Source organism: Eleutherodactylus coqui, chromosome 7 (genome assembly GCF_035609145.1).
Source record: "Eleutherodactylus coqui strain aEleCoq1 chromosome 7, aEleCoq1.hap1, whole genome shotgun sequence".
Taxonomy (NCBI): Eukaryota; Metazoa; Chordata; class Amphibia; order Anura; family Eleutherodactylidae; genus Eleutherodactylus; species Eleutherodactylus coqui.
The window spans coordinates 87,537,663-87,557,248 of record NC_089843.1 but is presented as its reverse complement, the minus strand read 5'-3'; the positions used below and the strand labels follow the sequence as shown (position 1 = coordinate 87,557,248).

General features: G+C 43.6%; 1 protein-coding gene across 1 annotated transcript in view; it reads right to left on the bottom strand.

Moving 5' to 3' along the window:
* TRMT44 (tRNA methyltransferase 44 homolog) overlaps window positions 1-19,586 on the bottom strand; it is a 35,273-nt gene that overhangs the window by 8,448 nt on the left and 7,239 nt on the right. Inside the window, exons 3-8 of the mRNA XM_066573338.1 lie at window positions 15,993-16,212; window positions 13,431-13,499; window positions 11,700-11,807; window positions 10,919-10,990; window positions 8,540-8,646; window positions 2,891-3,074 (exon numbers count right to left, since the gene is read on the bottom strand). Of these exons, the coding sequence (XP_066429435.1) occupies window positions 2,891-3,074; window positions 8,540-8,646; window positions 10,919-10,990; window positions 11,700-11,807; window positions 13,431-13,499; window positions 15,993-16,212 (760 nt within the window). The remainder of the gene's footprint in view (window positions 1-2,890; window positions 3,075-8,539; window positions 8,647-10,918; window positions 10,991-11,699; window positions 11,808-13,430; window positions 13,500-15,992; window positions 16,213-19,586) is intronic.

The window sequence follows — 19,586 nt, the reverse complement described above, 5'->3', positions numbered from 1 at the left end:
GATTTATTGCCACAGTAAACTCTTAAACATGCTTTGTGCCCCATTTCTTCTGGTGGAGTCACTATGTACATACATTACCATCCTGTACTGATCCTCAATTACATACTTCAGAGCTGCACTCACTATTCTGCAGATGTACATCATAGGACTTTTAGAAAGTATTAGTAAATACGATGCACAGTGCAAACTTAGACTAGACCGTCTTAAAATTCAACAGATTTATCATTCAGCAGAGCTGCACATTTTTGGGCTGTCTAGTCTAAATGTAGACCAACTTTTAGTTAGCTTAGTTCACTGCAAAAATTACACCAACATTTTGGTGCGATTCACCACAATTTATGACAAGCCATTTATAAAGAAAGAATGCTCTATTGTTGAGCACAGCAAGTGTCTAAAACACATACTACATGTGGCACAAAGCATGTTGTGGCAATTTTCAATAGTAAATAAGCCCCAGGGATTTCACCAGCAGAATAGGGAGTGCAGCTCTGGAGTATAATAAAGGATGGAACTTCGGATCAGTACAGGATAAATAATGTATGAACAATGTATTATACTCCAGAGCTGCACTTATTATTCTGCTGGTGGGTACATGGGCCTGAAGTCACTTGGTTTTTAGGGGAGCTAAAAACTAAGAGACTGACGAGTGATTTCTCATTCAGTGCCCTGTCAGTGGCTGTGTGTGCACCGAGGGACTACTGCCTAAATTTGCTGCTATTTCAGGCGATTATTGCCCCATGTAAAAGGTGCCTTTAGTCACTTAAGACACTACTACCTCATTGTCTCCTTCCATCCTTAATATATCAGGGGACAATACAGAGATCTCTCCCATCATCTAATTATACCCAGGACTGTGACTGTAACAAGAGGGCATGCTCTACCGTATATACTGGCGTATAAGACGACTTTTGAACCCCCAAAAATCTGCTCTGAAGTCGGGGGTCGTCTTATACGCTGGTAATACAAAAAAAAGAAAGTGTCAAAAATAAAAAATCATTACTCACCTCCCCCGGCGTTCTGCGTTCTGCTTGAAATCCCCGCCTCCAGAAAGCTAATACTGTGATTAGCTAACACACGCCGTCAGCCAATCACAGCCATTCAATGACATCGAATGGCTGTGATTGGCTAAAACACACGTGCCTTCAGCGTCCAGAAAGCAATGCTCTGTTGGGGACGAGGAGGGAGTGACATCCTGCAGCAGCGCCGCAGAACGCCAGGGGAGGGGAGTAATGATTTTTTTTTTTTTTGCTCCGCTGTATTCCCGGCGTATAAGGTGAAAGTTGGGGGGTCGTCTTATACGCCCCATCGCCTTATACGCCGGTATATACGGTATGTTTAGAGGAAAGAATGTTTCTACACCAACATAGAAGGGGGTTCTTTACAGTAAGAGCAGTGAGATAATGGAACTCTCTGCACGAGGATGTGGTGATGGCAAAATCTGTAAGAGTTCAAGAGGGGCCTGGGTGTCTTTCTTACGCGATACAATATTAGATGTTCCTAGTTACTGATTATTTCAGAAGGGTCGGTGATCCGGGGATTATTCCAATTGCCAGATTGGAGTAAGGAAGGAATTTTCCCCTTAAAAGGGGAAAGTTGGCTTCTACCTCCTTGGTTTATTTTTTCCTTCCTCTGGATCAACATTGAGGGGGTAATATGCTGAACTGGATGGACGTGTGTCTTTTTTTGTCCTTACATACTACCGTATGTTACTAATCTCCTTACACCGCAGTCTAAGAAGTCATGGACTACAAGAACTTTACTACAGATAATGAACAGAAACAAGAACATATCCAAGAGACAGACTTCAATCTTTCCCTAAGGTCCCCTTCACATGAGCGGAGGCATATTTGCACGTGCATGAGTGTAGCGTTTTGCAGAATGAACTATGCTTTTTGTGTGTACATCAGTGTATTTAATGTACTTTTTGCGCCCGGCAAACAGAAGCACCGATTAAAATGGCTAACTAGTCTTCATGAGTTCCATCTAATTGTGTATTATGCATGCTTTTGCGCATCCCGATTCAGTTCTGTGGGGACATTTGGTGCGCAAATGCAGATAAAAACAGAGCATGATGTATTTTTTTTGTGTGTGACTGAAATGCGTGCACAAAATACAAAAATGTGAAGGAACCCACTGAAATCAGTGAGTTCTATTCTCTGTGTATTACATGTGAAGCTGCCCTTAGTCCGACACCCTCTAGTGGATTAAAGGGAACCTGTCACCTATGTATAGCACCAGAATTATGGTGATGTTTGGGGAGGTGACAGGGAAACGGGGGAAGCATTTTTTTAAAATTTTGTTTTTTAAACACTCACCCGCTCCCTGGTTCCGACGGTGTTCCACAGAAATCTGATTCTTTACAGAGTCCCATGTGCGCACTCTCCTATGCAAGTTTATGGAAGAGCACGCGTATGGGACTCCGAAAAGTGTCAGAATTCTGTGCACCACGTGATCTTCAGAAGGGGACACCACAAGAACCAGGGAGCAGGTTAGTATAAAAAAAATACATCACCCAGCTCCCTGGCATGTTGCCTAATAGCAGTATAGCTTAGTTTATAGTGCTGAAGAGGTGTAATGGGTTCCCTTTAAGGCCCACTGTCCACGGGCGGACTTGAATTCGCGGGTCACCCGTGCGGACAATCCGCATGTCAAGCCGCCCATAGAGAAACATGGGCATCCGCAGCTGAAATAAAGCATGCGGCTTTGTTTTGCAGACATGTGCAGCGGCGCTTCCGCACACATCCGCAGTGAAGAAATTAGAAGACCCGGACGGGTAAGCAAGTTCCTCGCCGTGGGCAGGGTCCGATTCCACTGCGGGCTCCCACATGCAGAATCCAATCCGCCCATGGACATGAGGCCTAAGTGTGATAAAAGGAAAGGGGCTGCTTACTCTTTTAGTTGAGGGGATCCTCAGACAATCTTCTTCCACAATGAATCCGCACTGGGCGCCAACTTCAGCCACAAAATCCAGGTATTCTCTGTACTGCGTCTTTTTACAGGATTTTCTGTTGTATTTCCCATAGAAACTAAAGAAGCAGCACGGCAACACAAAGAAGCAGCAAGAATAAGAGGACCTGGAAGAGAAGGCGTCGTTCAAGGTGAGGCGCCAACAGATGTTCTGTTCACTTCCACTTACTATCAGAGAGCAACGCTGTATTGTTATTGCATCAACTACAGCTAATGCCTTCTAAGCAGAAGGAACAGGTTTACTTTGAAGGGCTTTTCAAATATTCTTCCCATATCTGTTACAGAAGAACAACGCCGCTACTCATTACCAGCAGAGCAACAGAATCCGGGAGAAACAGTCAGCAGACAATATAAAATATTTCTTGTGTAGTTATCCTTGTTAATAGCGATCAGGGTGAATGCAGGGATATTCCCCATAGGATATGCCCTCACGTTCCGATTGGCGAGTGTCCGACCTTCCAGCCCCCACCAGGCAGCTGCGGTGCTCTATGGCGCACTGCGGCTCCTACAGCCTTCCCTGTACAGTTCCTCTACCATTCAGGCTCTGTGAAGAACGGGTGATATAATTTTATATATATATAGTATTGTGCAAAAGTTTTAGGCAGATGTGGAGAAATTCCGAAAAGTAATTTTTCCAAAAAATAGAAGACATCTGATTGGCTGCAAATGTATTCTGGATAACGAGCCCAAACATGCAGCCAGTTTAATTACAGAGCCGCTCCGGGGAATACTTTGTTTCTATTTATTCATTATGTTGCCATCTATAAGTGAGCCAGTGTTATACCTTGGTTCGTTATTTCTTTCCGTCTAAAGCGGTGAAGTGGCGATCCGGGTATTTCTAATTCTCTCTATCTCCTCTGTTATTTACCGGCTGCTGATTAATTTGGCGCTGTCAGACAGGTTGTGCGTTTCATTAACCCCTAGATGTGCGCTGCAGGGCAGACGCCGCTCTACGTTAGGATGTGAGCTCGCTGGTGCCCTTCGTTAATGTAATGAGTGCAGTCAGGACACCAAAGTGACAGCGCAGAAATAGTTGTCACTCCTGACTCCTCCACAGCTGAACTCATCCTTGGTTTACCAGGAGGATAAAAAAAAATGGTCTTAAGCAGCTACTGCCGTGGGTGAGGCGCTTGAGTTCCCAGTATGTAGGGGAGATAAACCTTCCTTCTTGTATAGGTGCATACAGTCTTACTGCCATTGCCTATGGTAGTTCTAGTAATATATCCTTATCCTAGTAAAAGTAATTGGACACTGGAACAAGGATCAAAAGTAATATTTACATACATGTAAGGCCACTCTTTTCTGAGATAATTATTATATATATATATATATATATATATATATATATATATATATACACACATATACACACACACACACACACACACGTATATGCGCTAGTGTTAACTTAGTTATTTCTTTCTGTCTGCAACACCCAGCCTCTTTTCTTTTTTCTCAGATGGTCATGTGATCTCAATTCTGACCAGCTCTGGGGTTATGTGTTCATTTTCTAGCTACATTCTCAGTCTATGATGAGGTTATATGATCACGACCACAGAAACTGAGTAGACAAGGCCACAGACACTCCTGTCACAGTTACTGATGATGATGATCACACAGCTCCTGTCACACAGTTATAATAGAGGAAATCACAGCTCCTCCTCCTGACTGTATACTTATGGTGTGTGGCTTATTTAGAAGAATATAGACAGTAATGATAATTAAACTGTCCCTGAAATGGTACAGACTCAGCTAATGCTGTGCTGATACATCATTCGATAGATGTGAAAGTGAAAAAAAAAATAAAAAAATTCAGCTTCAAGATGGTGCCAGATATGCATCAGACAGAGGGCTACACTGCAAGGAAGTGGTCGCAATACACAGAGGAGGCCTCCAGAGTGTGACAAAAAAAGTGAGAGGGGACAAGGATGGAAAAATTTGTATTTGCCAGAGCTGTCCAACATGTCTGGAACAACCTTCCTGCCGAGTTCCTTCAAAAACTGTGTGCAAGTGTACCTAGAAGCATTGATGCTGTATTGAAGGCAAAAGCTGGTCACACAAAATATTGATGCAATTTAGATTTCTCTTTTGTTCATTCACTTTATATTTGTTAATTGACCAAAAAACACTTCTATTTTTGAAATCATTCTTACTTTTGCAGCATTTTTTTCACAGCTGCCTAAAACATTTGCATATTACTGGATGCTAAAATGTTTGGTATACAATAGGCTTTTGTACAAGCACAACATGTCATCGAGATACCTCCTCCTTCACGTGTTCTGCAAGGATACAGCCGCATATACTGAGCGGCCACAAGTGGCTCTCGCTGCCCTGGACCTGCCTCCATACACTGTTTCTGCCACACATCATTGCAGGATGGGGCTGTTATAACGAGGTAATGCAGCTATTGTGCCATATATCGTTATGATCCTGCCACTGGAGCGTATTTATTTTTATATCTATCGTATATCTGGTGACTGTAACTAATATGGCTGGTGATTTTCAGCTTTTGCTATTCCTGCCATTCTAGCTAATGAGTGCTTGGCATATGACCACTGCGATTTGTATTGTGGGCGCTGTCTTTTAGAAGAGCATCTTTAATATGGATTATTAACAATTAACATTATGCTTATCAGTCTCCGGATGATCCGTTGAATGTTAATTGGATCTCAGCTCAGGGACATCTGGGGTCACCTTTATCAAGGCAGGTACTCCAATCTCTTCCAATTCAGGGTGTGACAGCACACAGGGTACAACAGCGGTAGTGTTTTGGGGTAAAGTTTCCATTATTGATCACCTGTGTGACACCAGGACACCAAGATCCTAACTTTTCATCTCCAACTTGGAGGAAGTCGATACTCCGTTAGACACAGGAGGAGTCATGATCAGATTGCCCTTTATCATATAATCGCTCATTCTCTCCTCGTAGGAAGGAGTATCTTTATGACACATTGTGCTTCCTCATAGTTACACACATGCAAGTGTTCATTTGGCGTTTGTCAGTTAAAAGCCTATTCTATACCAAACAACACTGGTCAACATGATTTTTTTCACAATACTTAAATGGCAAATTCCGGTAGTATCTCACCTCCTGGATTTAAATATGTTAGAATTTTTCCATCAGGTGGGTTTTTTTGTGACACATTTTTTCTTTTTTATTTAGGTGTTCTTTATGATTTGCCATTGGATTAATTACCTTTATAGTCAAGGCCCATTTAGATGGAACGAATATCGGACAAACAATGCCCAACACTCGTCCCCGCACATACTCGCTCTCGTGCTGCTGCACGGCAGCTAGTATCGCTGGCTCACAGCGGGGCGGCTGCAGGAGATTTCACTCCTTGCTCTCCCCCGCCCCTCTCAATTGACATAACATAGCGGACGTTCAGTACTGAACATTCATCGTTCAGCTCATAGTCCATCGTTTATGCAGCATAAATGCTGGACGATGAGCTGATCGCTCGCTGTAAATAGCAGCCGTTCAGTACTGAACAGCCGCTATGTTAACTCAATGGAGAGGGGCGGGGGAGAGCGAGGAGAGAAATCTCCTACAGCCTTCCCGCCCCCCCTGCTGGCTGATCTGTGAGCGAGCCAGCAATACTAGCAATACGGGAGCGAGGAGACAAAGGGACGAGTATCGGGCATTGTTTGCCCGACACTCGCCCAGTCTAAATGGACCTGTGGTGTCATAAATGTTCCTATGTGAATGGGACAGCAGGGATAGGAGGTCTCACTATATTCGAAAACAATGGCTTAAACGTTCATCTGTTATTCCTGGACGAAAGAAAAAAAAAAGTGTCAAATGTACCTTTAGCGAATCCTGAAAAAGTGTACTTGCCTCCGCTGCATATAAAACGGAGACTGATTAAACAATTTGTAAAAGCGATTGATAGACATTCTGCAGCATTTATGTATTTGAAATCTAAATGTCCCTAAGTTAGTGATGTGAAACTGAAAGGAGGAGTTTTTATAGGACCACAAATAAGATCATTGATGGATGCCGAAAAACTTCAGGAACTGTTAAATCCATTAAATCAGCCTGGTTGTCATTCAGACATGTCTCGGAACCCATAAATCATAGAACTATTGTGCTCTAGTGAAATCATACCAAGCTGTGGGATGTAATATGCCCTTAACACTTCACTTCTTGGCCTTCCACCTGGACTTTTTCCCAGAAGATCTTTTGGCTGTCAGTGACCAGCATGGTGAGCATTTCCATCAGCAGATTTCAACAATGGAACAGAAGTACCGAGGCAAGTGGAGTCCCAGTATGCTGGCTGACTATTGCTGGACCGTGAAGAGAGACGACCCAGAAGCAAAATATTCCCGTCAGTCATCATCAAAAACTTTCGGGGTCACTATTTCACATAATGTTGACTTACACAAGTACTAATCTTATAAAACCTGAAATGTGTGTCACAAAAAAACCCTGCTGGAAGAATTCTAACTACACATGTGAATTGAAGAGGCGAAATACTACTGGAATCACCATTAAATATTCTTGTAGAAGGGAAAAGTCTCGCTTTGTAGGCCCGTGTTATTGTACTTCTATCTAATGTTGTCATTAGTAATAATAGATCACCCATTCCTATTCCAATTTAATTTATGGGCGATTTAAAAGCGGCACATTTTTAAGTGATTTTTCTCCTTATCTATATAGGTTCTGCAATTCAGTCTTGAATGGGGAGGAGATGAAGTTATAATTTCCTTCCATCCAGGTGCAGTGAAGAAAATGTCAAAGGAACAAAACAAGACCTCTGATCGTGGGGTTCCCCGTGGTCAGATTCTGACCAATCAGGAAGGCTTGGCATACCCCTTTAATAATGTCCTACACTATAATGCATTGGTATCAACTGGGCTTGAAACGTATTTTTAGAAGTTTTTTATATAACTTTTTGTTGTAAAATAATATAGACCGGTAGCACCCCTCCACCATGAAAGGAAATAGAACTCTCCAAAACCTATATGATACAGCGCACCCTGCCAGCCACATATTAAAAACAGGTAAGATGACCTACCTCTATTTTGGCAGGATACGAATGAAGGGGAAAAAAAAACTCTCTACAAAAAAGTGTCTCTGACTTCTATGTTCAAAGAGCAAATGTAGATTTTAACCCTCCTCTTCCTCACCATTTATCATGGGGCCTCCAGCCTGTGGCTATACATATGCTCATCTTTCAGTACTAAAGCCACTTAAAAAGAGTACCTGCACTTTCACTTTGGAGCGCTCCTGATCCGCCGGCTGTTTTTGGCTCCTTCCGGCAGCTAAAGACGGCCTATATAGACCAGAAGGGGCCAAACACAGCCAACGTTGCAGGAGCACTACATAGTGTAAGTGCAGGTACTCTTTAAAGGGGTTATCTATGATTACACAAAAATTACTCAGGCTTACAGAAACAGCACAATTATTGGCCATGGGAGGTGTCGGGTATTGCATCACGGTTCCATTCACTGGAATTGGGAGGAGCTGCAATAGCAGACACATCCCATAGACAAGTGTGGCGCTGTTTCAATGGGGAAAAAAAGCAAATTTGTGAAAATTATGAAATATATTTGATGCTTATTTTATTACCGAGCAGCAATTACGGGAAGCCATGGCGTAAGCTCATCAGAATGGTTACCGATGATCCAATCCGTGTCTGGAAATAAGCAATTATCGCTTGGTGTAATGGCAGATTCCTGGGAGAAATGCAGAAATTATATTTACTTCAGTGAGGTTATGAAATGCAGAAATCTACAGTCAAATTTGTTGAATAAAATTGTATAAAAGTAAAAAAAATTGCAAACAATCTAAATAGAACATATTTACGTAACTAAAGCCCAATTCATAGGTATATTTTATGTGTTGAGAGGGCTGTACAAACTCAGAAGTGATGATAGTTTTCTGTATGGCCATGTTTAATAAATGTACACTGAATGGTAGACAGGCCATCTAGTGGTATATTAGACCTTCTTTGGCCTTCAAAACGGCAGCAATTCATCAGGGCATCCATCCATGGGTATCAGGGAAACAGGGTGTGCCAAGAAAACATTCCCCACACCATTACTCCACCTCCATCAGTCTGAACGGTTCACACCTGACATGAAGGGTTCATCGATTCATGCTGCTTACGCCAAATTCTGACCCTCCCATCAGCACGGTGCAACAGGAATCTGGATTCAACTGACTAGCTGATGTTTTTCTACTGCTCAGTGATCTAATTTTCACCCACTGGAGTCTTGCCTTTCTGTTTCTCTTATACAGCAAAGGAACTGGAACTGGTCGTCTGCTGTTATATGCCATCCATGCCAAGGAATGCCAAGAAGGGTGTTTGGATAAGTCAGTTGGAGCACCAGCATTAGACTCAAATTTGCTTGACTATTCACTATCTCTTCATCAGAACAATTCCTGAATCCCCCTCTGACCCCTTTCATTGACAAGTTGCTTTCATCCACTGGATTCCCTTTCATTAGATGTCCTTCATCGATCACGCGAAAACCCCACAGGTTGGCAGTTTTTGAAATCCTGGCCCCAGCTAGTCTAGAACCAATGGTCAGGGGCTGGTTCAAAATTGCTCAGTTTTCTCATTCTAATGTGGATTCACACAGAAACCGATGCAGGAAAACTTGCTCACTTGATGTTATGCTGCACTCCCAGCTCATATGTCTAATTACCATATAGGGAAGCTCCAACTGCATAAGGGACGCGGTCTGCACTAAAGTGGCCAGTGCAATTCTACTTCCAATAGCCATTTTACAGTTGCCAATGCAATGAAATTCCTTTAATTCAGCACAAATTGGACATTTTAAATGCCAGACTATCCAGGATTATCAGATGGGATGAGACTGTACAATGAATGATCCATTGCAGTAGGAACAGCCGACTCGTGACATCTTGTGATCAGTAACGCAGTGCCATTGAAGGCCATGTCACGATCTGCTCTCAGATAATGTGCAGACCACTCCTCCGCATAGCAGTCATGGGTAAACATGGTGCCTTGAATGACTTTGACCATGGGTAGACTGTTGGTACCTGGAGATGCGGTGCCAGTATTTCTGAAACAGATGTACTTGTTGGCTGTTTCCACACCACGGTATCAAGACTGGTTGGACTATGGAGAGACATCCGACAGAAGGTCAGACATCAGCAGGCCACGTGTGGTTGATCCTAGAGGCGAAAATTGTGTGGCACGTCTGGTATGGCAGCAACAACGTACCACAGTGGATCGAGTTGTGTATGAGAGATGTTCACCACCTTGTGAAATCTATTCCCCGATGTCTGATAAGCTGTGATCACCCAAAAAGGTGGACCAACCCATTATTGAGTAGGTGTCCCTAATGCAGCCATCGTTTGGAGTCTAAGTAGTTCTCTCAGTTTTCTGAGTATTATAATTCTACATTATGACGCAGCTCTGACCTTGGATTATGAATGGACATTTTTTTACAGCACTTTGCTTTACTGTTTTTAGAATGATCTGAGTTATTACAGGTCAGTCTATGCATTGGTAAACATAGCTCCTTTCATAGTTCTGGGCTATTTTCTCATGTGCCGGCGAATGAATAATGTACCTCCTGTTAGCAAGCTTATTCCCCTTCGTGGAAAACAAATGGCCAACCACAGGACTGTCACAATCATCCCGGACTTGCTCCCAATTGCTGGATTTCACAGTAAAAGGTTTTGAGGAGGTAAATGTAATGGAGTTAATTACCTTCAGCAGAGATGAACATCATTAACCTATCAGGACACAAGTTTTCCTGAATTAATTAGCTGGAGGTAAATTAAAAGTGGCAAAAAACCCCCCACAAAACCCCACAAGTGAATTCCCTGCTAGCAATACACAGCTGAATTAAAGCAGAGCACATCTAATGTATAAAGATCACGGTGTTTGGCTCTGAGGCGGTGTGCGCCGGAGCACGGGGATACTTCCAAAGTAAAGGTCATCAGCCATACCACAGAACATATTTAGCTTACCTCTAAAATAGTCAGTGACCCATACAGATCCCATATCCTTCTCCTGCGGACGTCGATGCCCCGACCTGGGTGCTTTGACCACATGAAAAATTAGTTGTAAAATATAATTTTACATAGAATAGGTTACTTCTAGTAATTATCTATATAGCTACAATTCTCAGGTTTAGCACCGAATAAAAGCAACCAAATAGCAAACTCATTAAAGGGAAACTTTTACTGCCTTTATGCTCTCTAAGGGCTGTAACCTTTACACAGGCTTGCCCCGCCCATGAGGAGCGAGGATTAGGAAAAACTATGTTTCTCTCCGCCCTTGCTTAGTATCAGGTTTTTTTTCATGCCTCCAAATGAGCATCATGAATTTTCAAACTAGATGGAACAAAGACGAAAAAAAGGGCAGCATAAGGTACTGACAGACACATTGATTACAGTGATCCGTCTGTTATATGTGAAGGAGTTTATCAAAAACTTTTCCCAGTAGCACATACATACAGGACTACAGAAAGTAGTCAATATTCATGAGCTGCCGCCCAGCCCCACCCACCTCTCACTGATTAACTGCTGTCTGCTTTTTACAGTAACACAGAGAAACAGCTGTCAACCAGTGGCTGGAGGTTGGGGTAGACGGGGCTAGGGTGACAGATTCTCTCCAATAGAACAGAACAAAACTTGGTTGCCAGAGGCAGGCTTCTAGTCGCCACAAACACTGGGTTCTGTCCAGCACAGATATACACCCAATACTATACTTGCATTACAGTTTCCTGAAAATGTTATATATATTTACCCCTTCATTGCTTAAAATATGAACCAGAAGTCCATTTCCACATCCCAAGTCAACAAAGGACTGCTTCTCCTTAAGCTGCTTTTGAGATCGTTCCTCTTCCCAAAGAACCTATAACCAAAGACACGTCCTTGAAAGTCAATAAAAATCTCAGACAGTTAAAGCTGCCCAAGCACTTCAAGAACTGTTAGCCGAACTACAGATGTTTCTACCTTATACACACGAATGTTCATCCAGGCCAAGCGTGCTTGTGTTTAGGGAGGTAAGCTGCAGCCAGATAGCTCTTGCACCAGCTTATATCCCAGCTAACAATAGGATTGGACTTTGAAATCCAATGTCCCCGCTCCTGCTTGCCCCTAACATCATCTGTTGGAGGAAAGAGGAGTAGCCCCCATACACATTGCAGCCTCGTCTAACCCCTCTAAAATAGGCAGGTTTGGTCGAACGCCAATGTGTACAGGGCCTTATATCTGGGTTCACATCGTAATCGTTTGTGGATTTCTGTTCCATCCTAAAAGAAAACGTCAGCGAGCCAAAAGTCACAAGAAGGACACAAATCGGCTTTTAGTGGGTATGTTGCATTCCGTCATGGTGTCCATCTTACAAGAGAAGCGGCGCAGCATGCTGCACTATTTTTATGGCAAATATAATGGAATTTGTACTAGAGAAACCGAATGGCCTAAGCCAGTATTTCCCCAACTCCTCTGGGACCACCAACAGGTCATGTTTTCAGGATTTCCTCAGTATTGCACAGGTGATGTAATTATTGTCAGCGCCTCAGACATTGCCACAGGGGTTCTTACCATAGGATATCCTGAAAACATGACCTATTGGGGGTCCCTGAGGACTGGAGTTGGGAAACACTGACCTAAACAATAGAACATATTTGTCATTATGTAAACTGGGACACTCCAGGGCCCCAACGCCAGGATCTGCGATACCGCAGTAATCTGACAATTCCAGTCAGGGACTAGTGCTGCATGGAGCCCACAACTCAATGACAGATTGTGTGTTTATAAATGTGGAGATTTATTTCAAAGTATAATCATATTAGTTGGGCAAATTAGTAGATCTTGTCACTCTTTCCCAGAGCTTAGTTAAAAGAGAACCTGTTATGTCCCCAAAGCCCCATAAAGTAAGTTGTGGTGCTGTTCAGGGACGTGACATGGTGCCGGGTGATTATTATTATTTTTGTATACTCACCCGCTCCCTGGATCCAGTGGTGTCGTCCTCTGAAGTCAGTATGCGACATGAAAATCTGACATTTTTCCATTACCCCGTGTTCTCCCATAAGAGTCTATGGGAAAGCGAGTGCTCAGGACTCTGAAGAAAGTTGGGTTTTTTTCCCCCCTGCCGACTCCAGAGGATGACAGCGCTGGACCGCGGGAGAGTATAAAAACATATGGCCCGACTCCCTGTTACGTCCCCTAACAGCACTGTAACTTTGATACTACAGGGATGTGACATGTTCCCTTTAAGATCCATGCTAAGTTACTTTAGCACTTGGCCATGGATCCACAAATTTTTTTTTTATTGTCAGCTGCAAAATCATTTTACCCCTTGATGAATACAACGTTTCCTTGTGTTGTACATACGAAGTGCAAATGATTCTACCATAGACAACGGCCACATGGGGAGTAAAATAAGGTCACGGTCAGCACAAAATAAAAAGCCCACTACGAAATTTCTTGAAATAACTGAAACTGCAAAAAAAAACAGATTCCAAGAACTTACTAACAAGTAGGTCGCTATGGCAACATCTTCATATACAAACTTTTCCGGATCTGTCACTTCGGGCCAGACCTGAGGGAAAAGAAATAAAAATAACATTTTATGTTAGTAACAGGTATCTATAAAAGTTTTACCTGAATTCTACCAGCTTTTCTGGATTATATCTGGGAAGGCCGAGTCACGACAAACATGACCGTCAGGGCAACTTTCTAAGAGGACACCAACCCCCGATGTATCTAGTAATGCAGCAGTGCAGGTATGATCATCGCAGGTGATGGAAATATACAGAACTCAAAGTTATGAGCCGTGGTATTCATGAGGGGAGCGCTTCACCTCCCTGCAGCATCAATCACTGCCAGGAGGGGTGGGAGAGGCACTCCCCTCATGAATACAAATGGCTTATTAGTATCCTAACAAAAGTAATTGGATACCTGAGAATCACAAGTAGTATTTAATTCCATATGTTAATATTTAGTGGGGCTCCTTTGGCGCTAATGACATCGGATACTCTTGGTGATGTACATTCTACTAATGCCTGATACACTTCAGCTGATATTCCCGCCAGAATTGACAGCGGCATTTAAAGGGTTAATAGCTGCGATCGGCCGATAGTGGCTATTGCCCGCAGGTGTCAGCTGTAATAAACAGCTCACGCTCACGCTGTATGAAGAGAGGTCGCTCCACAATCTCTCTTCCTACATACCCCGATGCTCCATGATGTACCCTTACGTCCTGGAGTGGGAAGGGGTTAAAAGCAGATGGACGATGTTCATATTTCTCGATCCGATGTCCCAGTTCATCCCAAAGATGTTCAGTAGGGTTCAGGCCGGACCCTCTTTGAAAAAAATCAAAAGATATGACTGGAGGGAAATACCAGCTGAGGTGTATAAGACGTTAGTAGGAAGTTTACCATTTAGAGGCTCCAATGTCATTAGGGCCAAAGGAGCCCCACTAAGTATGAACTTATGTAAGTGATACTACTTTTGATTCGTGCTCAGGTGTCCAGTCACTTTTGGTAGGATGGTGTATATAAGTACTCTGTAGAGCAGAAGCCAAATGGCACCCGGAGAATTCAAACAAGACACAGAGATGCAGAATAATTTGGTCAGAATGTCAGAAGTCCTGAAATACTGTTAAGAGCCATCTTGTAAGTCACCTACATTGTTTCTAGAGTTAGAAGGCTATGGGCACCTTTGGGGGTGAGGATATTGCATGCTCAGATTTTTTTTCCCTCCGCTATGTAACAGTGGGGGCCAATGGGTTGCCATGGCAATGGGACACCAGTCAATTGCATCATGATCTGGTCTATGAGCGCTTGCTAGGTGATAATGCACTGCATTACAGAAGTACTGCAGTATATTAACTGAAGGATCAAGACATCACAGGTTCAAGTGCCATAAAAGGGGCATAAAATGTAAAAAGGGAATTAAAAAAAAGGAACACTTTGTTTGCTTAGTTTTTTTTTTTTAAAGAGAAAAAAAAGACACGTTTGGTATCACCGTATTTGTAACAGCTCAAACAATAAATTGAACACATAGTTTATCCCTCACAAACACATAAGAGAAAAAAAACGAGCCAAAAAAAGTTAAATGCACAACAAAGTGGGACCAATACAAAAAAAAACAAAAAACTTCAGCTCATCACGCAGAAGAAAAGAAATCAAAAACACATTCCTTTACAGAGATCAGTCAATGGAGAAATAAAAAAAAAAAAAAAAAACCGTTATGGGTCTTTGAATGGAGAGACGCAGCCCCCATTTTCTACGTATCGCAGACGTTACACCACATGAATCCATCTGGCAAAAAGGGTCTTTTAGTAAGAGTAACTTGCATACTGCATGTGACAACAAACTGGTATAGGGCCATTTTGTGAGTAAAGGAGCACCTATGGATTTGGTTTTGCCCCCCACCATGGACCTCTGCTTGGCTATGATAGTGGAGTTATATGCAGGATCAGTAGGGAATACATCCTCATTAGAGATGAGCGAACATACTCGTTTAGGGCGATTACGCAATCGAGCATCGCTATTTTCGAGTACCTGGCTACTCGGGTGAAAAGATTCGGGGCGCGCCGGGGGTTGCAGAGGGGAGTGGGGGTGGGAGAGAGAGCGAGCTCCCCCCTGTTCCCCACTGCTATCCCCCACTTCACCACGCCGCCCCCCGCCCCGAATTTTTTCACCCGAGTAGCCAGGTACTCGAAAATAGCGATGCTCGATTGAGAAATCCCCCTTAACGAGTACGTTCGCTCATCTTTAATCCTCATGTGTTGCCCCTACTGTGCTTCTTGAGAATATTCTGAAATGTGTGACAGCTGCCATTTCAGTTATTTCATGTCTCGCAGTTCAGGTGCCCACGGCAGCCAAGAGCAGGGTGAAAAACTTCTGACCTTTAGCAGCAGTAAGTTGTATAAAGTGCAACAGGGAAGGTTGGGCCATCAGTCTATGATTTGCTATGCTGAAGATATAATTCAGGGCGAATAGTGATAGAATGCGAGGCCAGGAAACAATTCATTGGAATGATTTCATTTTAATGTCCCTCCTGGCAGTGATGGATGAGCGCCGGCTACCTTCACCATATCTTTGTACTTCTCCTTCAGGCTGTGATACAGCTTGCTATATTTATCCACGGCGATGAGCGATAGAGTGCTCTTAAAGTCGCTCCTCTTGTCCTCCGTCGACCACTTTGCCAGCCGAGACAGCAACTCATTTTTCATCCAGGAGATCTTAGGGTATATAACTCCATCCGATTCCCAGCCTTCTGCGTATACAGTGAACAGGGAGAGTGACCTGGAAAACAAAGTGTTAATCAGACCAGGAGAAAAACACCTAATTAGACTGAAAATGCTTGAATATTATTTTTAAAGGGTCATAAAGCCTTGTGTACTGCAGAGTGTTAAGGCAGATTAAATGCAGTCCTAAGCTCTCGCTCATGACCTGAAGGTTGTGGGTTCAATCCCTGTGTGGTTCAGGTAGCCGGCTCAAGGTCGACATGGTAATAATAAACCTGCCACTGAAGGGGTAAAATGGAACCTGTCACACCTCCACAGTGCCGTAAACTACGTTTTGGTACTGCTAGGGGACGTGACAGGGAGCAGTATTTTTATTTATTTATTTTTTTAAATACTCAACCACTCCTACAAGACAGCATTATCCCCCCTGAAGTTGGCATGAAAATCTGACTCTTTTCAGTAGACATCAGAGGGGGACACGGCTGGGTCATAAAAAAACAACAAAAATAAATAACACTTCACCCAACTCCGTCACACCCCCTAACAGCACTATAGCTTAGTTTATGGCGCTGTCGGAACGTGATAGGTGCCCTTTAACAGAACTGAAAGGCTGAACAGACCCCATTGATTGTAATAGCGTCCATCCAGCTTCTGTTATGCCGTCCGGCACTTTCCTAGACACGATAGCTCAGCATGCTGCGATACTTCATACAGGATCTTAACAGAATCCGTCAAGGAGACTCCAAATGGAGTTTCCAACACAGATGTGAACGAGCCTTTAACCCCTTTCGCTCCGGGACGTATATTTACGTCGTGGAGCATCAGATATATATGAAGAGAGGTCGTGGGGTGACCTCTCTTCATACAGCGCGGGCGTCAGCTGTGTATTAAAAGGCCACTGCAGCTATAACATTTTTTCCATCCGTTCCCCTCATCTGATCAGCTGTCACAGTCTCTTCTGTGTATTCCAGCCACTTCCTTGCAGTACAGCACCCCCTGTGTGATGCTTATCAGATACCATCTTGAGGCTGAATTTTTTTTTACCTTCAGTCTTACATCTATTTGCATCAGCACTGCATTAGCTGAGGCTGTACTATTTCTGCCTGCTGGGAGGGGGGGGGGGCAGTTTAATCATCATTACCTTTTATATGCACCTACATAAAACTACTGATCATAAATATACAGTCAAAAGGATGAGCTATGACCTCCTCTATTATAACTATGTGACAAGAGCTGGGATCTCAATTATAACTGTGTGACAGGAGTTGTGTGATCATCTTCAGTAACTGTGACAGGAGCGTCTGCGCCCCCCTCTGGACAGTTTTTGGGATAGGCTCATGTAACAGCATCACAGACTGAGCATTAGAGTAGAAAATGGACACATAACCCCAAGTAGATCTGAGCTGGTCAGAACCGAGATTACATGACCATCTGAGGACAAGGAGGATATGAGTTTCAGACAGAAAGAAATAACTAAGTTAACACTAGTGCACTAATATATCTATCTATCTATATAATGAATTAAAAGGGAAAAAAAATAATAAATATTAATTTAGATTCTTGCTCCATAGGCGATAGCAGTGAGACTGCATGCCGCTGCAAACTCAAGCGCCTCACCCACGGCCGAGACAATAGCCAAGGATGAGTTCAGCCGTGGAGGAGTCAGGAGTGACAACTATTTCTGCGCTGTCACTTTAGTGTCCTGACTGCACTCATTACATTAACGAAGGGCACCAGCGAGCTCACATCCTAACGTAGAGCGGCGTCTGCCCTGCAGCGCACATCTAGGGGTTAATGAAACGCACAACCTGTCTGACAGCGCCAAATTAATCAGCAGCCGGTAAATAACAGAGGAGATAGAGAGAATTAGAAATACCCGGATCGCCACTTTCCGCATTCTAAGGAAGACAAAGAGCTTAGAGAATTAAGGAGACAAGATAAAAAATAAAAAGGTGGAACCAAAATAAAAGAAGGGAATTTCATTTACATTTTAACAAGCCAAACAGAAACCTGATTAGTGGAACTGCAAACTAATGCGCCGCTCTCCGGGAGATAAATATACCAATGTATTATCCTGGAGGAAGCCACACATGGAGGAACAAAGTAGTAAATTACATTCCCACAAACCTCCAGGAGGCTTTACAAAGGCCGCTGACTGAGCCGATTATCTGCGCTCCGCACTTCAAGAGGTTACCTCCAAATCAAGTTCATATTAAAAAAAAAGTCCAAAAAAACACTATTAACTGCCATTTTAAACCATTGCACTGCTTCTACCCCCAAAATATTCCCTTCTCATCCTGAGAAGAATCTGTGCTAATCTTGATGGGCTGTTGGGCAGAGACTCATTTCACTGCTTTCTGCCTTCAACTCCCAAGACACCCCCACTCCATAGTCAGTCTGTCCCCCCTCCATGGTAGCTCTACCAGTAAGTTGCCTATTTACCTTCCTTCCCCCTCTGGCAGTTATTAATATAGTCTCACCAAGTCCCCAGTCAATCTCCTCCTCCCTCTGGCAGTCATAAATATAGTCCTGATAAAAGACTGTTTACACAAGAACGATCATCGCTGAGTGAATGGAGGCAGAGCAGGCCAGGAATCATTCCGGCCTACCCACGTCTGTTTTTACAAACGTCTGTGCGAGATCAGCCTTAGGGGACTTGCGACTGTTTGATCACTTATACCATAGACTGTAATACTTCATTATTGCAGTATATTGTAGTTCTGGCGGTATTGTATGGTGACATGCCGCAGACATGGCTTAGTATGCAGAAATAAATGGCAGCCCTGGGGGCATTCAGGAGGCATTCTGGCTGCCATGACACCTGGACACAGCACCTCATGATCTCCTCACAGGGAGGCCATTTGGGACCTCCAATTGGGGGGATTTGAATGACAATTCTGACAGCGGCATTTAAGGGGTTAACAGGTGAGACAGGCATGAATGCTGCTGGCGGCTGTTAAAGAGAGTCTACACTGGCCGTGTATGGAGTTTACCATCCTACCCTCTATAAACTCTGTGCACCCGGGATGTACATATACATCCCGAGGCTCTAAGGCCTCCCTCACACAGGCCTTTTTCCACGCTGCGTTTACTGCCGTTTCACCCCGATTTTAGCAGCGCAGCCCAGCTGAAAACGCAGCCAAGGATGCTGGAAAAAAAAAATCCATAATCACCTAGCAGGTGCCGTCGGGGTCCCCGCCGGTGTTCACCGTAGTTCTGGGTCGGCTACCAGGCACTTGTTAAGCCGGCAGAGTATCTCCTGCTAGTGATTGCTGCATCCAGCGCTGGCTGTGATTGGCTGAGCTGGCCGTCACTCAGATGCATTAGAACAATGCATCTTCACAAGGGCCCGGTAGCTGGTCCAGAACTACAGAGAACACAGGCGGGCACACCGACGGCACCAGCTAGGTGAGTATGGATTTTTTTCCCCCT